Source organism: Gadus morhua, chromosome 1 (genome assembly GCF_902167405.1).
Source record: "Gadus morhua chromosome 1, gadMor3.0, whole genome shotgun sequence".
In the NCBI taxonomy this organism is placed as follows: Eukaryota; Metazoa; Chordata; class Actinopteri; order Gadiformes; family Gadidae; genus Gadus; species Gadus morhua.
The window spans coordinates 30,569,714-30,597,590 of record NC_044048.1 but is presented as its reverse complement, the minus strand read 5'-3'; the positions used below and the strand labels follow the sequence as shown (position 1 = coordinate 30,597,590).

General features: G+C 50.2%; 1 protein-coding gene across 2 annotated transcripts; it reads left to right on the top strand.

The window, feature by feature from the left end:
- Window positions 1–2: 2 nt before the first annotated feature.
- On the top strand, window positions 3–27,843 carry pik3cd (phosphatidylinositol-4,5-bisphosphate 3-kinase, catalytic subunit delta). 2 transcript variants are annotated; one of them, XM_030370723.1, is made up of 23 exons: window positions 3–396; window positions 1,485–1,656; window positions 5,417–5,645; window positions 6,150–6,379; window positions 6,916–7,092; window positions 7,827–7,985; window positions 8,724–8,810; window positions 10,787–11,008; window positions 14,417–14,513; window positions 15,927–16,057; window positions 19,730–19,780; window positions 20,546–20,713; window positions 20,990–21,111; window positions 21,372–21,515; window positions 21,692–21,791; window positions 21,881–22,047; window positions 22,299–22,408; window positions 22,608–22,686; window positions 22,873–23,040; window positions 23,938–24,061; window positions 25,254–25,399; window positions 25,488–25,620; window positions 26,386–27,843. In XM_030370723.1, the coding sequence occupies exons 2-23, from the start codon at window positions 1,516–1,518 to the stop codon at window positions 26,521–26,523; spliced, it is 3,123 nt and encodes a 1,040-aa protein (XP_030226583.1). In that variant the 5' UTR covers window positions 3–396; window positions 1,485–1,515; the 3' UTR covers window positions 26,524–27,843. The 2 variants fall into 2 exon arrangements, with proteins under 2 accessions (XP_030226583.1, XP_030226512.1); XM_030370652.1 differs by having other exon boundaries at window positions 4–396; window positions 8,721–8,810.
- Window positions 27,844–27,877: the final 34 nt, after the last annotated feature.

Sequence of the window (27,877 nt, the reverse complement as noted above, 5' to 3'; positions counted from 1 at the left end):
ATGTATTTCAAGTAGTTCATTATTTTTGTCGCAAGCGTGAACACAAATAAAAAAGTAGTATGCATTCGTTCGCTCGGAAAAGAGGAAGAGGGGAGAGTCTTGGCGGGTGAATTTAACACTGTGATATTTGTGAACGTTTTGTTGACGCTCCCTTGGCCGCCACCAAGAGCGGTGGCGACGCGCAGTCAGTGCAACACCATCGCTTGAATGACAACGCACAAGCCAGGCGCACAGCGGAAATTTCTTATGAATTGTACATCGGCGGTTGGTTCTGTAAAACAAGTCATCCTGGGATTACCGAAGTAGCGGTTTTTTGTGGAGTTGCTGTCTCTGAATCGGAGCAATGCCAGAATAATGAAGAGATGACCGTCCGTGGTGACCGCTTGTACTGCTGAGGCAAGTGTCTGGAACAGGTTGACAACATGGTCCGCTCCTCACTATGAAATGACAACATTGACATGGTCATCGCAGCGCTGCCGGCTGTCTTGACACGATTCTTTTTTAGTCTGCCGAAATTGCTCTACTTTTATTCAATGATGCGGTAGCAGTTTGATCTCGCTAAATGGACACCGTATTTACCCTGTTACTTAGCACTGTTATGTTTAAATAGAATGCAAATGACCAGTCAAAAAACGTGTTGAGACGTATGTGTGGGTACTCGGAAGTGTTTTTGAAACAGTTGCTGTATCTCGGCGGTTGCCTGTATTTGACCCTTCTGGACGTTGAGTAAGACCCTGAACGTTAGGCACGTTCGACCCCAGACAGACCCTAATAGCACACATCTAGAATATCAGCAAACCAGGTGTCCGTTTACCAGCCGGGACAGGGTCAGATGAGAACCTCGTTTGTACTGTTGGTTGATCAGTTACCAGAGCTGTTCCCTCCCTAATATATTGATTAAAACTGAATAGTAGCATGACTGAGTTGCATATCAAATATTTATGCAATGTGTGAGCACAATATCTATACATTGCACATCGCAAAATCAAATATGCAACTAATGTTATGTTTCAATGTATGTATTTATTTATATAAATAAATACATACATACTGTACATTAAATATTCTTATGTGTGTGTATGTATATATATATATATATATATATATATATATATATATATATATAGATATATATATATATATATTTAATGTGTTTGTGTGTGTGTGTGTGTGTGTGTGTATATATATATATATACACACACACATTAAATATATTTGGGTGTACATGTGTATATATATATATATACACACACATTAAATATGTGTGTCTATATATATATATATATATAATGTATATATATATATATATATTATATTTTAAATTTATATATATAAAATGTGTGTCTATATTTGTGTTTGTATGTATGATGCTATATATACATTGCGTTTCCGTGTGTGTGTGCGTTTCCGTGCGTGTGTGTGTGCGTGTGCGTGTGCGTGCGTGTGTGTGTGTGCGTGTGTGTGTGTGTGTGGGGGGGGGGCAGCTGTGGGCTGGCGGTAGATGAGGCCGTCGTCATGCCCCCAGGGAACTATGGGATGGAGGAGGAGTGGGAGGCGGAGGGGAACGCCGACATCATGGTGGACTTCCTGCTCCCGACCGGCATCTTCCTGGAGTTCCCGGTGTCTCGCAACGACACCATCGCCGACATCAAGAAGGTGGGCCATCAACACACACTGTACGCCTTTATATAGAGGGACATGGTCCATCAACACACACACTGTACGCCTTTATATAGAGGGACATGGTCCATCAACACACTGTACACCTTTATATAGAGGGACATGGTCCATCAACACACACACTGTACGCCTTTATATAGAGGGACATGGTCCATCAACACACACTGTACGCCTTTATATAGAGGGACATGGTCCATCAACACACTGTACGCCTTTATATAGAGGGACATGGTCCATCAACACACACACTGTACGCCTTTATATAGAGGGACATGGTCCATCAACACACACACTGTACGCCTTTATATAGAGGGACATGGTCCATCAACACACACTGTACGCCTTTATATAGAGGGACATGGTCCATCAACACACACACTGTACACCTTTATATAGAGGGACATGGTCCATCAACACACACTGTACGCCTTTATATAGAGGGACATGGTCCATCAACACACACACTGTACACCTTTATATAGAGGGACATGGTCCATCAACACACTGTACACCTTTATATAGAGGGACATGGGCCATCAACACACACACTGTACGCCTTTATATAGAGGGACATGGTCCATCAACACACTGTACACCTTTATATAGAGGGACATGGTCCATCAACACACTGTACACCTTTATATAGAGGGACATGGTCCATCAACACACTGTACACCTTTATATAGAGGGACATGGTCCATCAACACACTGTACACCTTTATATAGAGGGACATGGTCCATCAACACACACACTGTACACCTTTATATAGAGGGACATGGTCCATCAACACACTGTACGCCTTTATATAGAGGGACATGGTCCATCAACACACTGTACACCTTTATATAGAGGGACATGGTCCATCAACACACTGTACACCTTTATATAGAGGGACATGGTCCATCAACACACTGTACACCTTTATATAGAGGGACATGGTCCATCAACACACACACTGTACACCTTTATATAGAGGGACATGGTCCATCAACACACTGTACACCTTTATATAGAGGGACATGGTCCATCAACACACTGTACGCCTTTATATAGAGGGACATGGTCCATCAACACACTGTACACCTTTATATAGAGGGACATGGTCCATCAACACACACACTGTACACCTTTATATAGAGGGACATGGTCCATCAACACACTGTACGCCTTTATATAGAGGGACATGGTCCATCAACACACTGTACACCTTTATATAGAGGGACATGGTCCATCAACACACACACTGTACACCTTTATATAGAGGGACATGGTCCATCAACACACTGTACGCCTTTATATAGAGGGACATGGTCCATCAACACACTGTACACCTTTATATAGAGGGACATGGTCCATCAACACACTGTACACCTTTATATAGAGGGACATGGTCCATCAACACACACACTGTACGCCTTTATATAGAGGGACATGGTCCATCAACACACACTGTACACCTTTATATAGAGGGACATGGTCCATCAACACACTGTACACCTTTATATAGAGGGACATGGTCCATCAACACACTGTACACCTTTATATAGAGGGACATGGTCCATCAACACACACACTGTACGCCTTTATATAGAGGGACATGGTCCATCAACACACTGTACACCTTTATATAGAGGGACATGGTCCATCAACACACACACTGTACACCTTTATATAGAGGGACATGGTCCATCAACACACACACTGTACGCCTTTATATAGAGGGACATGGTCCATCAACACACACACTGTACACCTTTATATAGAGGGACATGGTCCATCAACACACACACTGTACACCTTTATATAGAGGGACATGGTCCATCAACACACACTGTTTATATAGGTCCTTATACAATGGGGGACCTAAATCCAGCGATCTGATTGGTTCCCAACTGTTGTATAATTAGCGTATACACAACTGCTATGACGCCCGATCATTTTGTGAAAGTATCACTCCGCGCCTTGAAGAGGAAACTGTTACAAAGTATCGTAAGAAACTATCACACGGAGATTTAACTTGACCATGGAGGTTGTATAAAAGCAATAGCACAGTTCACAGTTCACTGAAGCCTAAAATCGGCGTAAATAAATGAATTGCCGGCGAACCGCTCTATCGGAGCCTTCTCACGGAGGGACGCTAAAGTGTGTTGCATAGCGACCGTCGATGCATAGCGGCAGCCAGGAGGGACTACTTTTTTGTATTCTTTAATAAAAACGGCTATTTTGACTTTCTTGGTTTCTTTTTAAATGTAGTGTGTCTATGACTTTCGTTTCGCCATAACAGTAACCGTTGTATAAAAGCAATAGATCACTTCAGTCAGTGGCATGTGCTCATTATACCACTGTGAAGGGGGTCGCCGGCCCTCCGCTGCGCGTCGGGGCCGGACAACGCCCCTTAACAGTGGTATAATGAGCACATACCACAGCCTGGCGTGATCTATTGCTTAAATATATACGCCTTTATGACGGTCCATCTAAACATCTTTATATAGGTCCATCTATACATCTTTATATAGGTCCATCTATACACCTTTATATAGAGGGACATGGTCCATCAATACACATTATACATCTGACTCACTAGACTGCACATTCTAGATAACCAATGAATTTATTCACATATATTTATATAAATAGTAAATCAACAAACGTATATCAATAAACTAATTGTTTCTGTTTTGTAAGAATGTCAGGCAATACAATATAGTACCCAGAATTGGATTCCCACACACTCATTGACGCAGTATTGTTTTAATTCAAATGGTACGTATAATATGCTTTTAAACCAATTGGCTGAATAAATATGTCCCTCCAGCATTAGTTTAATTAAAACATCAACGACACTCCTGAAAGCACTGGCTTGTGTTTGACAGTCTCATGGAAGTGAATTGTAGCCTACAGCCTCTCTCTCGCTCTCGCTCTCTAATATGCAAGGATAAGGGATAGTGTGTTGTCTAGAGGAGGCAGATTCTGCTGTCGAAGCCATTGTGTGCACCCGTTTCTATGCCAACAGGCCTGCCACTCCAGACGGTCTGATGGAGACTGTTAAAGCAAGCACTGATACGTTTGACTGTTCAACTGAGCCAGACTGAACCACCTCAACACAACTTTGAGCTTTTATTATTTCCCGTTTGTGGGTTTGATGGTTTGATAAACGAGGGGGTTACGGTGGCCACACGGGGATCTTTCCACAGGGTTTTTCTGAACGACGTTGAGAGACTTGTCGACAGTGTTTACAGTTAGTGGATCCTCGGATGCGGCAGGATAAATTGGTGGTGAGGATGTTTGAGTCTTGGTGACTTATAGACCTCCGTCAGCTAGACGCCTAACCTCAATAACAACCCAGATCATGTACAGTGTGCGACCGAAAAGCAGAAGGAAGCACTGTGTGTAGAAACAAACACTCCTCTTAAACAATCTCCTCAGCCACATATGTGTGGATCTAAAGAACGTCCAGGGTTATATCGGGTTGATGCTGTTGTTGTTGTTGTTGATGCTGCGGTTTATGCTGTTGTAGTTGATGCTGTTGTTGTTGTTGTTGTTGTTGATGCTGGGGTTGTTGATGTTGTTGTTGATGCTGTTGTAGTTGATGCTGTTGTTGTTGTTGTTTATGTTGTTGTTGTTGTTGATGCTGTTGATGCTGGGGTTGTTGATGTTGTTGTTGATGTTGTTGTTGTTGTTGTTGTTGTTGATGCTGGGGTTGTTGATGTTGTTGTTGATGCTGTTGTTGGTTAGTTGGTGTGGAGGAGAGCCAGCAGCGAGCCCCTGTTCAACGCGCTGGGCGACCCCGCCTCCTACGTCTTCGTGTGCATCAGCTCAGCGGCGGAGCGCCTGGAGCTGGAGGCGGAGCACCGGCGCCTGGCCGACGTGCGGCCCTTCGCCTGCTTCCTGCAGCTGGTGGCCCGCGAGGGGGACCGCGCCGAGAAGCTGGCCAACGCCCAGATCAGCCTGCTCATCGGGAAAGGTGAGCACGGAGCTAGCCTCCGCTCTGGGGGTACAGCGGCTCTGGGGGTACAGCGGCTCTGGGGGTACAGCGGCTCTGGGGGTACAGCGGCTCTGGGGGTAGAGGCTCTGGGGGTACAGCGGCTCTGGGGGTAGAGGCTCTGGGGGTACAGCGGCTCTGGGGGTAGCGCTCTACGTTGGGCTGGGGTGTGGAAACCCAAGGAGCTGATTTGCTCACTGCCACACCCAGTACAGAGGAAGATCAAGGGTCAGACAGATTTCACTTACTTGTGAATCTAGACGTGAAAGCTTCAAATGATTTGGTTTTGTGCCGGTCTAACCAGGAAATGCCGCCTCTCACATGAGAAGTTATCGTTAACTTAACATCAAGAATCTCCAGTCTTTTATCTTCTCGTAAAACCTGGAACGGTCCCTAGGCGACAATCATCAGCCGCTAAATCCATGTTAATAAAAGGGAGCGTTGGTTCTACGTGGGTAATGCTGCTGGCTCCCTGTCGCCCCCCAGGCATCAACGAGTTCGAGGCGCAGAAGAACCACGAGGTGAGCGAGTTCCGCGCGCGGCTGCGGGCGTTCTGCGAGGAGAAGGCTCTGCAGCAGCAGGCGCTGCCCTGGTTCCAGTGGATGGAGTGTAACTTCCCCTGCGACCTGGAGCCCTGTCGCGCGCTGCCCTCCCGCGGGGGCGGGGCCAAGGCCCCCAAGAAGATCTTCATCAACATCCAGTTCGAGGGCAGCGACGTGAGTCCGCCCCCGTCCCTGAGTCGCCGTTTCGATGACCCCCTCTCAGTCGTCCGATGAGTCATGTATGCGAAATACAACCTCGGTGGAACATGTGGGGTTCCACCCCCGACCCTGAGCGACATGCAGATGAGCTCTTCTGGTGTTTCCCCGGCCGAGCCACAAGCCGCCGTGAAACACACACCGACTGAGCGTGATTCAGGAACTATGTTTCTGCTCCCCTGCACCCTAGCCCCTCTCAAGGGGGTTCAGAGGAAGGACATTATGGCCTTGTGGAGTGGGTTAGGGTCAGGGGTCAAAGAGGCCTCAGGTAGAGGCTGCGGAGTGTGGGCTCTGAACCCAGTACCTCTTTATGGGGGTCAAACCCCCTCGCCACTACACTCTCCTGGCCCCAGTTCGCTCAAGAAGGGGGTAATTGAACTGTGTGTGTGTGTGTGTGTGTGTGTGTGTGTGTGTGTGTGTGTGTGTGTGTGTGTGTGTGTGTGTGTGTGTGTGTGTGTGTGTGTGTGTGTGTGTGTGTGTGTGTGTGTGTCCAGGAGAGCTTCATGCTCCAGCAGGACCCCCAGGAGCCCCCCCTCGCCCTGATCCGCAGCGCGCTGAAGAAGAAGGCCACGGTGTTCCGCTGGGTGCGGCAGGAGGCCGAGGACTACACCCTGAGGGTCAACGGGCGCTGGGACTTCCTCTACGGGGACCACCCCATGTGCCAGTTCAAGGTGACCCCCGACCTCTACCCCCCCCCCACCCCACCCCTGCGTCACTTATGTACATCCCTTATGAAGGCATACGCATGATGACAACGTAGTTCCACCGTGACAACTGATGCATTGATGTCCAGCGGGAGAGGTACATCTACAGCCAACCGCTGAACATTGTGTTCCGACCTCGCGGCCCGCCGCGCTCCTGCGAGCGGCGGGCTTTAGTGTCGGGCTCTGGATGAGTGAGTGTGGTGAGGACACCAAGGGTTCAGCCTGGTTGTTGATTGTGAAACTACACCTAAATGTGTGTCTGACTCATGCGAGTACACTCATACCCCATCCACACATAACCAGATTATGCCCCCATTAACCTCATTAACCTATCACGAAAGGCAAACACACAGACACACAGACACACAGACACACAGACACACAGACAGAGAGGGAGAGAGACAGACAGGCAGGCTGACAGACAGACAGGCAGGCAGGCAGGCAGACAGACAGACAGACAGAGAGGGAGAGAGACAGACAGGCAGGCAGACAGACAGACAGGCAGGCTGACAGACAGGCAGGCTGACAGACAGACAGGCAGGCAGGCAGGCAGGCAGGCAGGCAGGCAGACAGACAGACAGACAGACAGACAGACAGACAGACAGACAGACGGATCAGGAATGTCTAAAGTCCATCTCAGTTGAACAGAGTTGATGCTGAATCAGTCTACCTCCACCTGCTCCACCCCCTCCCCCCCCCAGTACATCTTCTCGTGCCTGCGGGACGGCCAGAACCCCCAGCTGACCATGGTGTACCACAGCACCATCAGGGCCTACCAGGAGGACCAGGGCAGCGCCTGGAGGCAGGGCTCCAAGAGCTCCACCTCAGCCTCGAAACCCCCCCCGCTGCCCCTGAAGAAGGTAGGGCGGAGAGGGGGTCTCTGTCTCTCTCTGTCTCCGTCTCTGTCTGTCTGTCTGTCTGTCTGTCTGTCTGTCTGTCTGTCTCTCTCTCTATGTCTCTCTCTCTCTCTCTCTCTCTCTCTCTCTCTCTCTCTCTCTCTCTCTCTCTCTCTCTCTCTCTCTCTCTCTCTCTCTGTCTGTCTGTCTGTCTGTCTGTCTGTCTGTCTGTCTGTCTGTCTGTCTGTCTGTCTGTCTGTCTGTCTGTCTGTCTGTCTGTCTGTCTGTCTGTCTGTCTGTCTGTCTGTCTGTCTGTCTGTCTGTCTGTCTGTCTGTCTGTCTGTCTGTCTGTCTGTCTGTCTCTCACTCTGTCTCTGTGTCTCTCTCTCTCTCTCTCTCTCTGTCTCTGTCTCTGTCTCTGTCTCTGTCTCTGTCTCTGTCTCTGTCTCTGTCTCTCCCTCTCTCTCTGTCTCTGTCTCTCCCTCTCCCTCTCCCTCTCTCATACCGTGTTCCAGACCGGAGGCTCATGTGTCGTTGGACTTTGACATAACATGCCGTTAAGGCTGATAATTAACCTTTTTAGTAAAGAATAAGACAAACCTATGCAAAGGTTTTTGATGTAGGGGGGGGGGATGATTATGAAGCTAAAATATGTTATTTTGTTGGGAGTTTGAAAGCGCCTCATTGGTCAATAAGATGTGTTCTTAACCTGTATTCATAATTCCCATCAGCCTTAACGTGCGTGTCTCCGGCCCACAGCAGAACACCACGCTGCTGTGGACCATCAGCGAGCCGCTGTGCATCCACCTGCTGCAGGGCAGCCGGGTCAACGCCGACGAAGGCATGAAGGTGGGCGGGGCCTCTGGCGCCTTCGCACTGCGCCGCTCAATGAGACGCCGCCGTCTGTTGTTTACAAACGCCTCGGAGGGTCATGTGACCCGACCGCACGTTTCCCATAATTCTTCTAGGCGGTTGGTTGAAACTTAACAACAGGAAGTGGGGGGGGCCTATCTGGTGTTTGCATCTCATTTTGGGTTCTAGATTCTTAGAAAAGGGCTTCCTCTACGGAGAGTTGGAAGCCGTTATTGCAGAGAGCGGATCACAGTTTCAGAGGATTGTCGCCCGATAAGTCTCTGACTTTTATTGACTTTGTGAAACATAAAGAAGCCTTCATAAGCCGTGCAGCCGTGTCAGGGCGGACGTTCTGGGGGCCCTCAGTAGGAGAGCAGGTTAATGTGTGCCTGTGGGCCCTTCTGATTGGGTTTAATGACTAACCTCGTTAGCCCCTTCGATGGCTTATTAAGTGTAAGTGCGCTTCCGGTGCCTCCCAGCAGATCATGACTCATGGTACATGAGTCCTGCCGCAGCGTTATCAGTCCTGTCTGTGGTTTAGGCCCAGGTTAGGAGATGTACCCTTGGGAAGAACAGCCCCTCGTGTACGGCCCGGTATATTTAGTAGATCTCTGGTCTGGACTCCAAACCCCCGTCTGGCTACGGCCAATGGCAGCGTTCGGAACCTTAATGTGCGTACACAATTACATTTGGACCCACTCCCCCATTGGTCACCCCCCCCCCCCCCCCCTTTGTGGACAGCCATTACGCTCCAGTTTGAAGCCTTTATGAGCTGCTCACATTATGAATGAACAGAACATGAACCCAGCTGACATCAGGAGGCCGGAGAAAAGACAGACGCATATCACTCTGAATCAGCCGGGTGTCCGAGTGCACATGCACTCTTATGTAATTAAATGTGTGTATGTGTATATACAGATATATATATTTATTTTTTACCTGGTTCAGGCAATAAACGGCAGTGTTTATTTCCAATAAAGGGATTGGTCTACTGCAGTGTAACCACTCAGGTTGGTTAACCTAACCAGGTTGGCTCAGCAGATTAGAGTTCCACCCTGAGGCTGAGTGGGAGTCTCCCTGTAGTCTGCCCCCCCCACCTTGTCTGACCCCCCCCCCACCCTGTCTGACCCTGCCCCCCCACCCTGTCTGACCCTGTGCCCCCCCACCCTGTCTGACCCTGTGGCCCCCCACCCTGTCTGACCCTGCCCCCCCACCCTGTCTGCCTGTAGTCTGCCCCCCCCACCCTGTCTGCCCCCCCCACCCCCACCCTGTCTCCCTGTAGTCTGCCCCCCCACCCTGTCTGCCCCCCCCACCCCCACCCTGTCTCCCTGTAGTCTGCCCCCCCCACCCTGTCTCCCTGTAGTCTGCCCCCCCCACCCTGTCTGACCCCCCCCCCACCCTGTCTGACCCCCCCCCCCTGTCTGCCCCCCCCCCCACCCTGTCTCCCTGTAGTCTGCCCCCCCCACCCTGTCTGACCCCCCCACCCTGTCTGACCCCCCCACCCTGTCTCCCTGTAGTCTGCCCCCCCCCACCTTGTCTCCCTGTAGTCTGCCCCCCCCACCCTGTCTGACCCCCCCACCCTGTCTGACCCCCCCACCCTGTCTCCCTGTAGTCTGCCCCCCCCACCCTGTCTCCCTGTAGTCTGCCCCCCCCACCCTGTCTGACCCCCCCCCCCCCACCCTGTCTGATCCTGTGCCCCCCCACCCTGTCTGACCCCCCCCCCCCCACCCTGTCTGACCCTGTGCCCCCCCCACCCTGTCTGACCCCCCCCCCACCCTGTCTGACCCTGTGCCCCCCCACCCTGTCTGACCCCCCCCCCCACCCTGTCTGACCTTGTGCCCCCCCACCCTGTCTGACCCCCCCCCCACCCTGTCTGACCCCCCCCCCCCCCCCTGTCTGACCCCCCCCCCCCCACCCTGTCTGACCCTGTGCCCCCCCACCCTGTCTGACCCTGTGCCCCCCCCTGTCCCCAGCTGGTGGTACAGGCGGGCCTGTTCCACGGCAGCGAGCTGCTGTGTAAGCTGGTGACCAGCTCTGAGGTGGCGGTGGGATCGGACCCCGTGTGGAACCAGAGGCTGGAGTTCGACATCAACGTGGCCGACCTGCCGCGCATGAGCCGGCTCTGCATCGCGCTGTACGCCGTCGTGGAGAAGGCCAAGAAACCCCGGGGCACCAAGAAGAAGAGCAAGAGAGCCGTAAGTCTGTGTGCGTGTGTGTGTGTGTGTGTGTGTGTGTGTGTGTGTGTGTGTGTGTGTGTGTGTGTGTGTGTGTGTGTGTGTGTGTGTGTGTGTGTGTGCGTGTGTGTGTGTGTGCAACGGTGTAAGATTGTGGCTTTTTGTTGTACGTTTGCGGTTGTGAATTTGTTAAGAAGCATAAACAGCCCTGCTTCCTCTATTGTGTGTGTGTGTGTGTGTGTGTGTGTGTGTGTGTGTGTGTGTGTGTGTGTGTGTGTGTGTGTGTGTGTGTGTGTGTGTGTGTGTGTGTGTGTGTGTGTGTGTGTGTGTGTGTGTGTTGTCAGAGTCTGGTTGTGTGAGTTTGTTGAGTGTCTGTGGTCCCACTTGCGTCGCTCAGTTTATCTCAGCGTCGCTCCAAAGGACGGAAGGAAAGCGCCGTGCTCTTCATGGAAGGACTTCTTGACATCCGCCTCTAAATTAAGACGCGCTGTTTTCTTTTCGTGGAAATCATACAAAGCAAAAAGTAGCCCACTTTCCTGGAGACCTGTTCTTAAAACGGATTCGCAAAAAGAAAAAGCTAAGATAAGATTACTTATACTATGCATACTGTATGTGTAATAATACTTATAGTATATACATAGTATAAACATATATATATATATTGTTATCCAAATGAATACATTTGAATATACAAATCATCCAAAGACTGAAACTCTCCCCAAACATATAAAAAATAAGAATAATTTATGTATTTCATATCATGAGAGGATAAGCACACCCGCTTCTACATAATAAAAGTGTATTTTCTTTATTTAAAAAGAGAAATGTATTTGAAGTGGAAAAGTACAGTCCACCATGCTGGCACCACTCCACACACCACCGGGTTCGTCTCGGCCTCCGAGTACACATTTAGTGACGGGCTTTGTCTGCCTGACATGGATTACATTCTAGATATCTTTCTGTCTCTTCTATCTTTCTAAACGCTGTCTGTCTGTCTGTCTGTCTGTCCATCGCGCTCTCTCACTCTCACTCTCTCTCACTCTCTCTCTCTCTCTCTCTCTCTCTCTCTCTCTCTCTCTCTCTCTCTCTCTCTCTCTCTCTCTCTCTCTCTCTCTCTCTCTCTCTCTCTCTCTCTCTCTCTCCACCACTCTCTTCTTCCCTCCCTCCCTCCACCTCTCTCCCTCCCTTCCTCTCTCCCTCCCCCCCCCCCCCCCCCCCCCCCCCCCCCCCGTTTGTCAGTTTGGTTTCTGCAGCTGCCGTGGGCCAGCCCGGGAAGGGAAGCTCCCCAGGTGTGGTCGTAACGAGGCTTTACGACCCCCCCCCCCCACCCCCCCACCAACCTCTGCTTCTGCTTTCCGATCAACTTCTCCCTCCCCCCCGACCCCAGAGCTCACTGCCTGCCGGGAAGAGAGGAGGAAGTTGAGCGGCTTTGGCAATGTTGTCTAACACCCAGAACAGCTCGCTGCGCGTCAGAGCGAGAGCGAGACGGGGTGTAGGGTGTAGGGTGTAGGGTGTAGGGTGTAGGGTGCAGGGTGCAGGGTGTAGGGTGTAGGGTGTAGGGTGTAGGGTGTAGGGTGCAGGGTGCAGGGTGTAGGGTGCAGGGTGTAGGGTGCAGGGTGTAGGGTGTAGGGTGTAGGGTGTAGGGTGTAGGGTCCAGGGTGCAGGGTGTAGGGTGTAGGGTGCAGGGTGTAGGGTGCAGGGTGTAGGGTGTAGGGTGCAGGGTGTAGGGGGCAGGGTGTAGGGTGTAGGGTGCAGGGTCCAGGGTGTAAGGTGTAGGGTGTAGGGTGTTGGGTGCAGGGTGTAGGGTGTAGAGTCGAGGGTGTAGGGTGTAGGGTGTAGGGTGCAGGGTGTAGGGTGTAGGGTGAGAGCCAGGAGGCCCCTCTGCGGCCTGCACCCCACCCAGCGCCTCCTAGCGTAGCTTCTCCTCCGCTGGTCCTCCTGTTAGCCTCTCCCGGTCAGGGCGCCTCCTAGCGTAGCTTCTCCTCCGCTGGTCCTCCTCTTAGCCTCTCTCTCGGTCAGGGCGCCTCCTAGCGTAGCTTCTCCTCCGCTGGTCCTCCTCTTAGCCTCTCTCTCGGTCAGGGCGCCTCCTAGCGTAGCTTCTCCTCCGCTGGTCCTCCTGTTAGCCTCTCCCGGTCAGGGCGCCTCCTAGCGTAGCTTCTCCTCCGCTGGTCCTCCTCTTAGCCTCTCTCTCGGTCAGGGCGCCTCCTAGCGTAGCTTCTCCTCCGCTGGTCCTCCTTTAAGCCTCTCTCCCGGTCAGGGCGCCTGTGGGAAGCTGTGGACTGCGGTTGCGGTTCAGGGCCCGAGGTCAAACTGTTGGTCCTCAGTCAGAAATCAGAGAGTTGCTCTGTTTATTACACTTTGAATCTGAATGAGAATACATAATCATCTCCTTTTGTTTAACTCAGATGTTATGCCACACTTTTATCAGTATTTATTCACAGGTTAATCCTGTGAATAAATACTGGATTATCCTGTGGCTTTTTGCTTTTCCCCTTTTGATATATATATATATATGTGGATATAGATGTTATCATGGAGTGTGGTAATGTTTAAAGCTGCACCATGTAACTTTTCTGCCGCACATGCTGTCCCAATAAAAAAAAGCTACAACAGTCCTCTGGGATAAACGTACCCATCCAAGAAGAATAAATCCACGTATATTCTTGACTTTTGCCATCTAAAATGATAAAGATAATTTATAACTCGAGCCACTAGAAGCTGCTAATGGCGGAACTTACATAGTGCAGATTTAATTTAATTAGAAACTAATCAAGACTTAATGTTTTTATATAACAGTTATTTAAAGAAAGAGTTGATATATAATTCATTGAATTTATTTAATAATAATTCATTGAATTTATTTAGCGCTTTTCTAGACACTCCGCCTACAGTGAAGGGGGGGGGGGGGTGGGGACCTCACTAACCACCACCAGTATGTAGCACCCATTTGGGTGATGCACGGCAGCCAATCGGCGCCAGAACGCTCACCACACACCAGCTTGAGGTGGAGAGTGAGGGATGAGGTGGAGAGAGAGGGAAAAGAACATTTAACACTACTATGGACCACATGTAAACCCTATCGACCGCATTTAAACCCTATCGACCACATTTAAACACTATCGACCATATTCAAACACTATCGACCACTCATATATAAGCTACATTCCTCAAACAAGCTTAGTGACAGTATATGTATGGTCCATTGCTTGTTTAATAACAATTATAATTAATATATTTACAATACCGAAGAACTGTGTTCTTCGAAGTGATAACACTAATAATAAGGCTGCTGCACATTCTCTTGACAACATGGCTGATGTGTTGAACCTCATCCATCATGGTGCTCTCTCCCTCTCCCCCTCCCCCACCCCCCTCTCTTCCCCCCCCACCCCCCTCTCTTTCCCCCCCCCCCACCATCCCCGCCCCCAGGACTGCCCCATAGCCTGGGTGAACACCATGGTGTTTGACTACAAAGACCAGCTGAAGACCGGGGAGTTCCTTCTGTCCATGTGGCCCTCTATCCCAGGTACCCCCCCTGGCTGAGCTACAGCAGCAATGATGCTAACATACCAACACCATGCTAACATACCAACCAACACCATGCTAACATACCAACACCAAGCTAACATACCAACCAACACCATGCTAACATACAGCTACATGCTACACTTTGCTAAGCCTCACATATACAATTGCAGCTCATGGACTCAGCACATTGAATCTTTTTGTTAGTTTTTTGTAGCGTGTAGGGTTAACGCCATGCTAACGCTAACCAACCAACGCCATGCTAACCCTAACCAACCACCACCATGCTAACCCTAACCAACCAACACCATGCTAACCCTAACCAACCACCACCATGCTAACCATAACCAACCACCACCATGCTAACCCTAACCAACCAACACCATGCTAACCCTAAACAACCACCACCATGCTAACCATAACCAACCACCACCATGCTAACCCTAACTAACCAACACCATGCTAACCCTAACCAACCAACACCATGCTAACCCTAACCAACCAACACCATGCTAACCCTAACCAACCAACACCATGCTAACCCTAACCAACCAACACCATGCTAACATACCAACCAACACCATGCTAACATACCAACCAACACCATGCTAACATACCAACCAACACCATGCTAACATACCAACCAACACCATGCTAACCATAACCAACCAACACCATGCTAACATACCAACCAACACCATGCTAACATACCAACCAACACCATGCTAACCAACCAACACCATGCTAACATACCAACCAACACCATGCTAACATACCTACCAACACCATGCTAACCCCTAACCAACCAACACCATGCTAACATACCAACCAACACCATGCTAACCCTAACCAACCAACACCATGCTAACATACCAACCAACACCATGCTAACATACCAACCGACACCATGCTAACATACCAACCGACACCATGCTAACCCTAACCAACCAACCCCATGCTAGCATACCAACCAACACCATGCTAACATACCAACACCATGCTAACATACCAACCAACACCATGCTAACATACCAACACCATGCTAACATACCAACCAACACCATGCTAACATACCAACACCATGCTAACATACCAACACCATGCTAACATACCAACCAACACCATGCTAACATACCAACACCAAGCTAACATACCAACCAATACCATGCTAACATACAGCTACATGCTACACTTTGCTAAGCCTCACACATACAATTGCAGCTCATGGACTCAGCACATTGAATCTTTTTGTTAGTTTTTTGTAGCGTGTAGGGTTAGGGTTACAATAAGAGACATGCAAAGCAATCTGCTGGAAGTCTCTGATTTTAAAGATGTGGCAGAAGTCCTGAGAACAGGTGCAGCACATTGATGTCAACGTGGCGATGATGGATGACGTCATAACGTCTCCCTACAGATGATAAGAGCGAGCTGCTGAACCCCATGGGCACCGTGGAGAAGAACACCAACGTGGACAGTGCCGCCGCGCTGCTCATCCACTTCCCCAGCGTCCGGCCCCAACCCCTCTACTACCCCCCCCACGACAAGGTGACCGGGGGGGGGGGTAGTAGAGCGCCTCACCGCTCATCTGTTGATCTGTTGATCTGTCCCTGATCTCTGGTCTCTGGTCTCCTGGTCTCTGGTCTCTGGTCTGGTCTCTGGTCTCTGGTCTCTGGTCTCCTGGTCTCCTGGTCTCTGGTCTGGTCTCTGGTCTCTGGTCTCTGGTCTGGTCTATGGTCTCTGGTCTCTGGTCTCCTGCTCTCTGGTCTCTGGTCTGGTCTCTGGTCTCCTGGTCTCTGGTCTCTGGTCTCCTGGTCTCTGGTCTGGTCTCTGGTCTCTGGTCTGGTCCCTGATCTCTGGTCTCTGGTCTCCTGGTCTCTGGTCTCTGGTCTGGTCTGGTCTCTGGTCTCCTGGTCTCCTGGTCTCTGGTCTCTGGTCTGGTCTCTGGCCTGGTCTCTGGTCTCCTGGTCTCTGGTCTGGTCTATGGTCTCTGGTCTGGTCTCTGGTCTCCTGGTCTCTGGTCTGGTCTATGGTCTCTGGTCTGGTCTCTGGTCTCCTGCTCTCTGGTCTCTGGTCTGGTCTCTGGTCTCCTGGTCTCTGGTCTCCTGGTCTCTGGTCTCTGGTCTGGTCTCTGGTCCGGTCTCCTGGTCTCTGGTCTCTGGTATCTGGTCTGGTCTCTGGTCTGGTCTCTGGTCTCCTGGTCTCTGGTCTGGTCTATGGTCTCTGGTCTGGTCTCTGGTCTCCTGGTCTCTGGTCTGGTCTATGGTCTCTGGTCTGGTCTCTGGTCTCCTGCTCTCTGGTCTCTGGTCTGGTCTCCTGGTCTCTGGTCTCTGGTCTCCTGGTCTCTGGTCTCTGGTCTGGTCTCTGGTCCGGTCTCCTGGTCTCTGGTCTCCTGGTCTCTGGTCTCTGGTCTGGTCTCTGATCTGGTCTCTGGTCTGGTCTCTGGTCTCTGGTCTGGTCTCTGGTCTGGTCTCTGGTCCCTGGTCTGGTCTCTGGTCCCTGGTCTGGTCTCTGGTCTCTTGTCTGGTCTCTGGTCTGGTCTCTGGTATGGTCTCTGGTCTGGTCTCTGGTCTGGTCTCTGGTCTGGTCTCTGGTCTCTGGTCTGGTCTCTGGTCTGGTCTCTGGTCTGGTCTCTGGTCTGGTCTCTGGTCTGCTTTAGGTGGTGTAATGGTGTGGGGCCTTTATGTGGTGTAATGGTGTGGGGCCTGTAGGTGGTGTAATGGTGTGGGGCCTTTAGGTGGTGTAATGGTCTGGGGGCCTTTAGGTGGTGTAATGGTGTGGGGCCTTTAGGTGGTGTAATGGTCTGGGGCCTTTAGCTGGTGTAATGGTGTGGGGCCTTTAGGTGGTGTAATGGTGGGGGGCCTTTAGGTGGTGTAATGGTGTGGGGCCTTTAGGTGGTGTAATGGTGTGGGGCCTTTAGGTGGTGTAATGGTCTGGGGGCCTTTAGGTGGTGTAATGGTGTGGGGCCTTTAGGTGGTGTAATGGTGGGGGGCCTTTAGGTGGTGTAATGGTCTGGGGGCCTTAAGGTGGTGTAATGGCGTGGGGCCTTTAGGTGGTGTAATGGTCTGGGGCCTTTAAGTGGTGTAATGGTGTGGGGCCTTTAGGTGGTGTAATGGTGGGGGGCCTTTAGGTGGTGGTCTCTGGTCTGGTCTCTGGTCTCTGGTCTGGTCTCTGGTCTCCTGGTCTCTGGTCTGGTCTCTGGTCTCTGGTCTCTGGTCTGGTCTATGGTCTCTGGTCTCTGGTCTCCTGCTCTCTGGTCTCTGGTCTGGTCTCTGGTCTCCTGGTCTCTGGTCTCTGGTCTCCTGGTCTCTGGTCTGGTCTCTGGTCTCTGGTCTGGTCCCTGATCTCTGGTCTCTGGTCTCCTGGTCTCTGGTCTCTGGTCTGGTCTGGTCTCTGGTCTCCTGGTCTCCTGGTCTCTGGTCTCTGGTCTGGTCTCTGGCCTGGTCTCTGGTCTCCTGGTCTCTGGTCTGGTCTATGGTCTCTGGTCTGGTCTCTGGTCTCCTGGTCTCTGGTCTGGTCTATGGTCTCTGGTCTGGTCTCTGGTCTCCTGCTCTCTGGTCTCTGGTCTGGTCTCTGGTCTCCTGGTCTCTGGTCTCCTGGTCTCTGGTCTCTGGTCTGGTCTCTGGTCCGGTCTCCTGGTCTCTGGTCTCTGGTATCTGGTCTGGTCTCTGGTCTGGTCTCTGGTCTCCTGGTCTCTGGTCTGGTCTATGGTCTCTGGTCTGGTCTCTGGTCTCCTGGTCTCTGGTCTGGTCTATGGTCTCTGGTCTGGTCTCTGGTCTCCTGCTCTCTGGTCTCTGGTCTCCTGGTCTCTGGTCTCTGGTCTCCTGGTCTCTGGTCTCTGGTCTGGTCTCTGGTCCGGTCTCCTGGTCTCTGGTCTCCTGGTCTCTGGTCTCTGGTCTGGTCTCTGATCTGGTCTCTGGTCTGGTCTCTGGTCTCTGGTCTGGTCTCTGGTCTGGTCTCTGGTCCCTGGTCTGGTCTCTGGTCCCTGGTCTGGTCTCTGGTCTCTTGTCTGGTCTCTGGTCTGGTCTCTGGTATGGTCTCTGGTCTGGTCTCTGGTCTGGTCTCTGGTCTGGTCTCTGGTCTCTGGTCTGGTCTCTGGTCTGGTCTCTGGTCTGGTCTCTGGTCTGGTCTCTGGTCTGCTTTAGGTGGTGTAATGGTGTGGGGCCTTTATGTGGTGTAATGGTGTGGGGCCTGTAGGTGGTGTAATGGTGTGGGGCCTTTAGGTGGTGTAATGGTCTGGGGGCCTTTAGGTGGTGTAATGGTGTGGGGCCTTTAGGTGGTGTAATGGTCTGGGGCCTTTAGCTGGTGTAATGGTGTGGGGCCTTTAGGTGGTGTAATGGTGGGGGGCCTTTAGGTGGTGTAATGGTGTGGGGCCTTTAGGTGGTGTAATGGTGTGGGGCCTTTAGGTGGTGTAATGGTCTGGGGGCCTTTAGGTGGTGTAATGGTGTGGGGCCTTTAGGTGGTGTAATGGTGGGGGGCCTTTAGGTGGTGTAATGGTCTGGGGGCCTTAAGGTGGTGTAATGGCGTGGGGCCTTTAGGTGGTGTAATGGTCTGGGGCCTTTAAGTGGTGTAATGGTGTGGGGCCTTTAGGTGGTGTAATGGTGGGGGGCCTTTAGGTGGTGTAATGGTGTGGGGCCTTTAGGTGGTGTAATGGTCTGGGGGCCTTTAGGTGGTGTAATGGTCTGGGGCCTTTAGGTGGTGTAATGGTGGGGGGCCTTTAGGTGGTGTAATGGTGTGGGGCCTTTAGGTGGTGTAATGGTGGGGGGCCTTTAGGTGGTGTAATGGTGTGGGGCCTTTAGGTGGTGTAATGGTGGGGGGCCTTTAGGTGGTGTAATGGTGTGGGGCCTTTAGGTGGTGTAATGGTCTGGGGCCTTTAGGTGGTGTAATGGTGGGGGGCCTTTAGGTGGTGTAATGGTGGGGGGCCTTTAGGTGGTGTAATGGTGTGGGGCCTGTAGGTGGTGTAATGGTCTTGGGCCTTTAGGTTGTGTAATGGTGTGGGGCCTTTAGGTGGTGTAATGGTGTGGGGCCTTTAGGTGGTGTAATGGTGGGGGGCCTTTAGGTGGTGTAATGGTGGGGGGCCTTTAGGTGGTGTAATGGTCTGGGGGCCTTTAGGTGGTGTAATGGTGTGGGGCCTTTAGGTGGTGTAATGGTGGGGGGCCTTTAGGTGGTGTAAAGGTGGTGTGGTGGTGTGATGGTGCTCATGTGGGGTTTTTGTTTCAGATAAGTTGCATGGAGGCTAACGGGGAGAGGCCTTCACCCACGAAGGAAGAGGTAAGAATCAGAACGTTGTGTTTTATCAGATGGGCCGTCTAACGTCGTATAACATTACATGACATAGTTTAACATCGTTTAACATCGTTTAACATCGTTTATTACACGGGTCTTTTCAACGTTCCGCTCACTTGCATGGGCACTTCACAACTTCCGGCGGTCAATTATTTTTGGATAATTCATTGGCAACGGATGAATAATGACCGCTGTCAAGGTAAACAAAAGGACTTTTTGCCTTTGGTAACGCTCCGCACGTAGTCCGGTAACTTGTCAATGTAATAAGCGGGATGTGCATCAACCCAAGCGCTGTCGGTTGCTAAGCGACGACGTCAACGTCTTGGGCGGACTATTTCTCTGCTGATCAACACTATGAATGCTGGTAACAAATACATTGTAAATAAATTGTTTAGTTTTGGCAAGTAGCCGTGTAATAAGCGGGATAATGTATAGAACTTTGCCGGTTATTATCGAAAAATAAGCCCCTTCATGGCGAAGCAAGAGACCTCCGCTGCGCCTCGGTGTCCTGTTCGCCCTGTCGGGGCTTATTTTCTCGATAATGACCGGCGTTCTATACATTATCCCTTACATAACATAGTTTAGCATCGTATAACATCGTATAATATGGTCAATCTCTGTACGCTGAAATTGATAGTACAAAAATGCACATTAAGGATGAACCAAACCAAAAGTATCTTATAGAAGTGTGTGTGTGTGTGTGTGTGTGTGTGTGTGGTTGTACGTGTGCGTGTGCGTGTGTGTGCGTAGCACGTGAGGCTGAAGGAGATCATGGACAATAAGAACCACACAGAGTTCTTTGAGGACGAGAAGGAGCTGCTTTGGAAGCTGCGGGGGGCGGTGCAGAGCCTGTACCCAGAGAGCCTCTCCAAGCTGCTGGTCATCACCAAGTGGAACAAACGGGAGGACGTGGCGCAGGTGGGGAGCTCACTCACTGGCTCACTGGCTCACTCACTCGCTCACTCGCTCGCTCGCTCACTAGCTCACTCGCTCACTCACTCGCTCACTCGCTCACTCACTCGCTCACTCGCTCACTCGCTCACTCACCCCCTCACTCGCTCACTCACTCACTCACTCGCTCGCTCACTCACTCGCTCGCTCACTCACTCACTCACTCACTCACTCACTCACTCACTCACTGACTCCCCCGCTCCCTCCCCCACTCCCTCCCTGCCCCCCTCCCTGTGTCCCCAGATGGTGGGTCTGTTGCGGGCGTGGCCCGAGCTCTCGGGGCTCCACGCTCTGGAGCTGCTGGACTACAGCTTCCCCGACCCCTCCGTCCGGGCCTTCACCGTCAAGTGCCTCAAGAAACTCGGGTACGAACATGCTAGCAACTGTAGCATTATCTAATTTGAACATGGCGGGGGGGGGGGGGGATGACTCTCAGCTCAAAAGATTCTGGGTTCAAAGCCCAGTTCCCCAGCCCACCTGTTACAGGTAGACTCCACCTGCTCATGGATGAACTCAAAACGACCAATTCTACTAACTAATGACGCATGAATGTATGAATAGTGCAGGTGGCAGCAGGGTCCCCTTGTTCTCCAGGGAGTCCTGAATGTGCTCCGTTCCCCCCCAGGGACAGAGAGCTGATGCAGTACCTCATCCAGCTGGTGCAGGTGCTGAAGTACGAGTCGTACCTGGACTGCGACCTCACCTCCTTTCTGCTGGAGCGGGCTCTGTCCAACAAACGCATCGGCCACTTCCTCTTCTGGCATCTCAGGTCTCACAGGGTCTAGTTGTTTACCATAAGGGGATGTGAGGAACCATCGCTGATGAAACCAAACGTCTACAGATGGAAACAAGTCATTCTGAAAGCGCTCCTGGTTCCACGTCTGACGGGCTCTGTGGTTGTGTGTGTGTTTGTGTGTGTGTTTGTTTGTGTGTGTGTGGCGGTAGGTCCGAGATGCACGTGTCCTCGGTGAGCCTGCGGTTCGGTCTGATCCTGGAGGCCTACTGCAGGGGCAACATCCACCACATCAGGAGCCTCACCAAGCAGGTACCCCCCCCCGCCGCCACACCCAGACCCTGAACCCAGCTCCGGGGGCGTGTGTGAGCAACCCTCTGGTCTGATGTGCCCCCCCCCAGAACGAGGCCCTGGGGAAGCTGAAGGCCCTGAGCGACATCGTGAAGTCGGGCTCCCAGAAGATGAGCGCCGACGACCTGAAGCTGTGCATCAAGCAGGACTCCTACATGGAGGCGCTGTCCGACCTGCTGTCCCCCCTCAACCCAAGCATCATCCTCTCAGAGATCTGGTGGGTGGAGCCCCCCTCTGCACCCTGTGGGGGTCCCCCACTTTAGGCTAATAATGATCATGAGGTGTTCTCAAACCCACAACTAAAGGCAAACAAGAATCCATGCAATACAATATAAGAAATAGTATCATCATCATCAGGCCTCATACTCAATAATGAATACACATGATCCAATGAGTTCACACATGCGTCCTGGCAATCAGATGGTTTAAACACGTTGGAGGAAAGTGAGCGTTTGTTTCCGTGTGCAGTGTGGAGAAGTGCAAGTACATGGACTCCAAGATGAAGCCTCTCTGGTTGATGTACAAAAACCAGTGGGTACCCGGAGACCTGATGGGCATCATCTTCAAGAACGGAGACGGTGAGACGCACGCGCGCACGCACGCACGCACGCACGCACGCACGCACGCACGCACGCACGCACGCACGCACGCACGCACGCACGCACGCACGCACGAACGAACGCACGAACACACGCATGCACGAACACATGCGGGCTGAAAACAGTCAATTACAGCTTTGTCGTTCTCTTTCCGTCCACTCTCCCTCAACACACACAGATCTCCGTCAGGACATGCTGACCCTGCAGATGATCCAGCTCATGGAGAACCTATGGAAGAAAGAGGGTCTGGATCTTAGGTACCAGCCCCACGCAGAGCTCCTCATGCCCGGGTGGGGCCAGGGTTTCCCCGGCCTGGAGGGAATGACGGAAAAATAATCAAAACATCTCCTCCTCCTCCTCCTCCTCCTCCTCCTCCTCCTCCTCCTCCTCTTCTTCCTCCCCCTCCTCCTCCTCCTCCTCCTCCTCCTCCTCCTCCTCCATAGGATGATCCCGTACGGCTGTCTGTCCACGGGGAACAAGATGGGTCTGATCGAGGTGGTGAAGAACTCGGACACCATCGCCAACATCCAGCGGGACAACAGCAACAGCGCGGCCACGGCGGCCTTCAACAAGGACGCCCTCCTCAACTGGCTCAAGTCCAAGAACCCCGAGTGAGTGCGCCCCCCCCCAGACCGCTGCTAGGAGACAGGGGGTGGGGAAACGTTCACGGTGTTCCATAGAAGCTGTGTTTAGTACTGAGTTTGGTGATCGTTTGAGCTGTGTCGCACTTTACTCACCAGTGTTTGCGCTGTGGAAGGTGAGACTTTCCAGGAAGCACCGTGTAGAAATGCATACCGGTGTTTATGAATCAACTCAAGCACAGGCCTTCTCTGGTCTGAGGTAGTTAATGTTAGACAGATTCCTATAAACTGGGAACTGACAGGTATGAGCAAACTCCTTGGCCAGACAGAAAAGTTTGCTGATTTACTTTTACTTTCCAACCAGAAAGGGAGGGTGTGGGTGATCGCTTATTAACACGTATAACCGATCCCTCAGTCATCCAGAGCCAGTTAATAATTCACAAGCTCAGGAAACCAATAGTGAATATTCCATGATGGAACTTTGAGGAAATCCTGCTGTGTGTGTGTGTGTCTGTGTGTGTGTGTGTGTGTGTGTGTGCTCATTCAATGATACAAAAATCTAAAGTGCCTTGCCCTTCCGAAAGTGACAAAACGGAAGGCATTTGTGGATTTTCACCACACTTTCACACAATGTGCCAATTGTAATAAAACCAGGAATTTTTGTGCAAAGGGTATGAAAGTATTATTAGGGGCTGGTATGAAATTAAAGTAAAGAGGTCAGCATAATTCATTCTGTCAAGAAATTCACAAAGAAATTCCCATCAATCCCTGCATCTCCAAGCTTTTGCATCTTGCTGATCAGTATAAAGCAAGTTTATCTTCAGTCTAGGTCAGCCAGAATGTATTCTTCAGGGAAAACGATGAAAGAGCATTAAAACCATATAAAACATGGTCTGATTCCCCGTCTGTCTGATGATTGGTCCACAGGCATAAGCTGGAACAGGCGATCGAGGAGTTCACGCTGTCCTGCGCTGGCTACTGCGTGGCCACGTACGTCCTGGGCATCGGAGACCGTCACAACGACAACATCATGATCAGGGAGACAGGACAGGTAGGGCTCTCACGGGGCCAGCAGACTTGGTGTCTTCAACACCGTTGTAAAGCTTTATCCTGAACGGTACCTGGCTTCTGTTATCAACTTCATCCAGGCTTCTGTCTCGGCCTTCATCGGCAACTTTCTAGTTTCTTTACTGAAAGGGCCCCTATTTCCAAAGTCGACTAGCCCACCCACTGAAAGTGTACCGCCTTGTAGGATTTGATATCACCATACATGGTGCTGGACACGCCCACCTGTGATGTCACTGTGAAACAGGGCAGGGCTGGTTTCGAAACGGCTTGCATCGCCTCAGCACATCTGGTCCCCCCTGGTGGTGAATCATGGCCATTTTTTAATTGTACACATTTCTTTCAAACATGATTTGGACTCCTACTCAATATCCTATAATCCCGCTTCAACCACAAGGGGGCAATTAATCCTTACAAGGATGATATGTTAAAGGAGAAATCCGGTGTAAAATGGATTTGTGATACGTTTGCTATGATAACGAGTTGGAATGTTCGGTTGGGAGCAAAAAAGTGCATATAGACGCATTCTTCAGTTGGCTGTTTTTGGCAAATTCTATCAAAACGCTATAAACTTGGAACGATATGTTTTATGGTCAAAACTAAATCGCTATTTTAAACCACTTGCAAGGCTAGAAGTAGCCCTACACTCCCCCCCACATCTTGTTTTTAAGACTCGATAAGTAGATTGACGAACAGAGATTGTGACATCCGTCAACAGCACGCAATCTCTGTGTTCGTCAATCTACTTATCGAGTATTAAAAACAAAATGGCGTAGACGGGGAAACTACTGATGGTATTGTGTGTATAAAATGTCCTTTTTAATAAACAATCTGTACACTTACAAAGTTATTAATGCTTTGTTTTATATGTTAAGACCCTTATTATACTACCAAAGTGTCGGGCTGCTTCTAGCCTTTTAAGTGGTATAAAATAGCGATTTAGTTTTTACCATAACACATGCCCCCATAAGCCAATTTAAGAATGCGTCTGTACGCGCTTTTTTGCTCCGAAACAAACATTCCAACTCGTTATCATACCAAACATATCCCAGATCCATTTTACACCAGATTTCTCCTTTAAGAAAAAAGTATGGCTCACATTTGCATTATACAAATCTCATGCTTCCTTGTTATCTATGTTTGATCTGTTTTGTATCTTCTTCTATTATTATGCTCAGCTATTTCATATAGACTTTGGACACTTCCTGGGAAACTTCAAAAGGAAGCTTGGCATTAACCGGGAGCGCGTGCCCTTCATCCTGACCTACGACTTCGTCCACGTCATCCAGCAGGGAAGGACCAACAACAGCGAGAAGTTTGAGAGGTACACAACCACTTCTGGTCTGTCAAACTCTCCTCTCGATACGATACGGTGTGTCTGACGCGGAGGTCCTGTCTCCGCGTGCGCTCAGGTTCAGGGACTACTGCGAGCGCGCCTACAAGATCCTGTGTCGGAACGGGACTCTGTTCGTCAACCTCTTCGCCATGATGAAGGCAGCAGGACTGCCAGAGCTCTCCTCGTTCAAGGACATACAGTACCTTAAGGTGAGGAGGAGGATTAAGTAGATTTTATTAAATCTCCCAGTCAATAACTTAAAGAAATACTGACATGTAATTATTTGATCAAGAGGCATCTCAATAATCTGCAGTGTAATCTGATTTTAGATTCATATTCTAAAATCTGATGGCAAATGGGGGGTTTCTCTTTTTCACTTAATGTTGGTTTGGACCAATCATATGGCTTGAGGGGACGATCTGTCAGCACGTAATGGGCAACCACAACCGGCCAACAGTTGTAAACTACGAAGACAGTGTCCATTAAGGTTTCAGAGCGAAACCGTAGACAAGTTTCTGTAGTAGTACCTTAAGCATTCACAGTTCCTTCTGAAAGCTTCCTCTTTCATGACAATACGATTCTCATTATTAGCCCTAACCCTGTATTGAAACAGGAACCAGGCATAACTCAGGCTGGTTTCTGGCTCCCCCAAGAAGTTCTGCTATTACATAGTAGGACTCCTGGATCCGAGATTAGTTCAAAATTAGAGGATGTAGGAATTATCTTTGTTATTGTTGTTTAGCACATTATTATTTGAGGAGGTTCGATCCCAAATGGCTAAGCTGGGTGCTTAACGAATGAAATAGTTGCAGTAAATCAAGATCAATGCTGTGCCTATTTATTTAGTCAGAAGAATACACAAGCTCCTGGGACTTGCAGTACCATGTACACTGCATGACGACGCCACCGTTGACTCCATGAGCAATGCGTCCTGAATGACTGACGTGTTTAACCAACCCTGTTTGGATCCCTAGGACTCTTTGGCGTTGGGGAAGACGGAGGAGGAGGCTCTGAAAAGCTTTAAGGTGAAGTTCAACGAGGCTCTGAGGGAGAGCTGGAAGACCAAGGTCAACTGGATGATGCACTCCCTGGCCAAAGACAAGAGGCCGTGAGCCCCCAGGCCGGAGGGGAGGAGACCCCCGTAGACACCTGCCCCCCTGGGGTGTATTCTATGGGACCAAATATGGGGAAAATGCACTGAAAAGATTCAACTTCACGGATGCCATTTAGAGAACTTCAATGAATGTTTACGCCTGAGTTGCCAGGTTCCCTTAAAGCTAAGCTGAACTAGCTTCTGCCATCTCGAGGGATAACGATATATATTAACGAGACGGACGAACGGGATGACGTCAATAAGGTCTCGGAGGACGGGTATTCATTAGCGCCTTCTATTCTTTCGTCTAACAGAAGGCAGATTTTCCTCGGCCGTTTGAGGTGTTTCAATGCATTGCTTACGTGTTACTTATGGACGAAAACTTGTATGTACAAAAGCCCAGCAAACTGACTCTAATGCATCCCTCGACGGAGAAGACTGCAAGAGTATTCTATGGTTTTGGAAGACCCCATTCCCCTTAAGGTTTACATCATGTTCTGCCATTTCAAGTGGATTTCCCCTCAACATATCAAGTTAGATTATGATTTATATAAGATATCATCAGGGTTTTCTGAGGAACTTGTGTAGGTTTTATTATTTTTCATGCTTCGATACATGTTTTTTCACTTTTGCCTTCAAAACTTTGAAAATTGCCTCACAGTATGACCTTTAGAGAAGTAATAATAATAATAATAATATTAAGAAGAACTGAATATTAAACTAAAGTATTTCCTAATGATTAAGCCATCGTATCGAAAGCAATCATACCCATCCTCTAAATTGTGGATGTATTTTGTGAATTAAAATCAGATGATTCTCACGACCCGGACCCACACAGCAACCTGGTGCCAGTCGAACCAAGAGCCCCTCTCAGACTGGAGCTGGGACATGATAATATAGAGTTAGTGTGTGTGTGTGTGTGTGTGTGTGTGTGTGTGTGTGTGTGTGTGTGTGTGTGTGTGTGTGTGTGTGTGTGTGTGTGTGTGTGTGTGTGTGTGTGTGTGTGTGTGTGTGTGTGTGTGTGTGTGTGTGTGTGTGTGTGCGCGAGCGAGAGATGTTACCAATTCATTTATTTCAATGCGTAGAATGTCAGCTGCCTCTGTGCTTTTGCATAGTTTATGTTAATGCAATGACTGCTCTGTTGTCTAAGCCCTCTTATGCACCCAATGTGCTTTCAGAAAGTATTTAAAGAAATATATGTTTTTATTAAATAGAGGGAGGGGGGGGGAGATGTGTGTCTAAGATATGGTGGTGGTAAGATACCACTGCCACCACTGCCAATTCAATGTTTAGTGCTGCTGAGTGCAATATCCCTTGATAAACATCTGGTTAAACTATTCATCCAGAGAAACTGCATTATTTATATATTATTT

Coding starts and splice junctions, on each gene's coding strand:
- pik3cd (XM_030370652.1), top strand. CDS start 1,516: ATGCCCCCAGGGAACTATGGGATGGAGGAGGAGTGGGAGGCGGAGGGG. Junction 14,514..15,926: donor CATGTGGCCCTCTATCCCAG/GTACCCCCCCTG, acceptor GTCTCCCTACAG/ATGATAAGAGCGAGCTGCTG. Junction 21,112..21,371: donor AAGTGCCTCAAGAAACTCGG/GTACGAACATGC, acceptor GTTCCCCCCCAG/GGACAGAGAGCTGATGCAGT.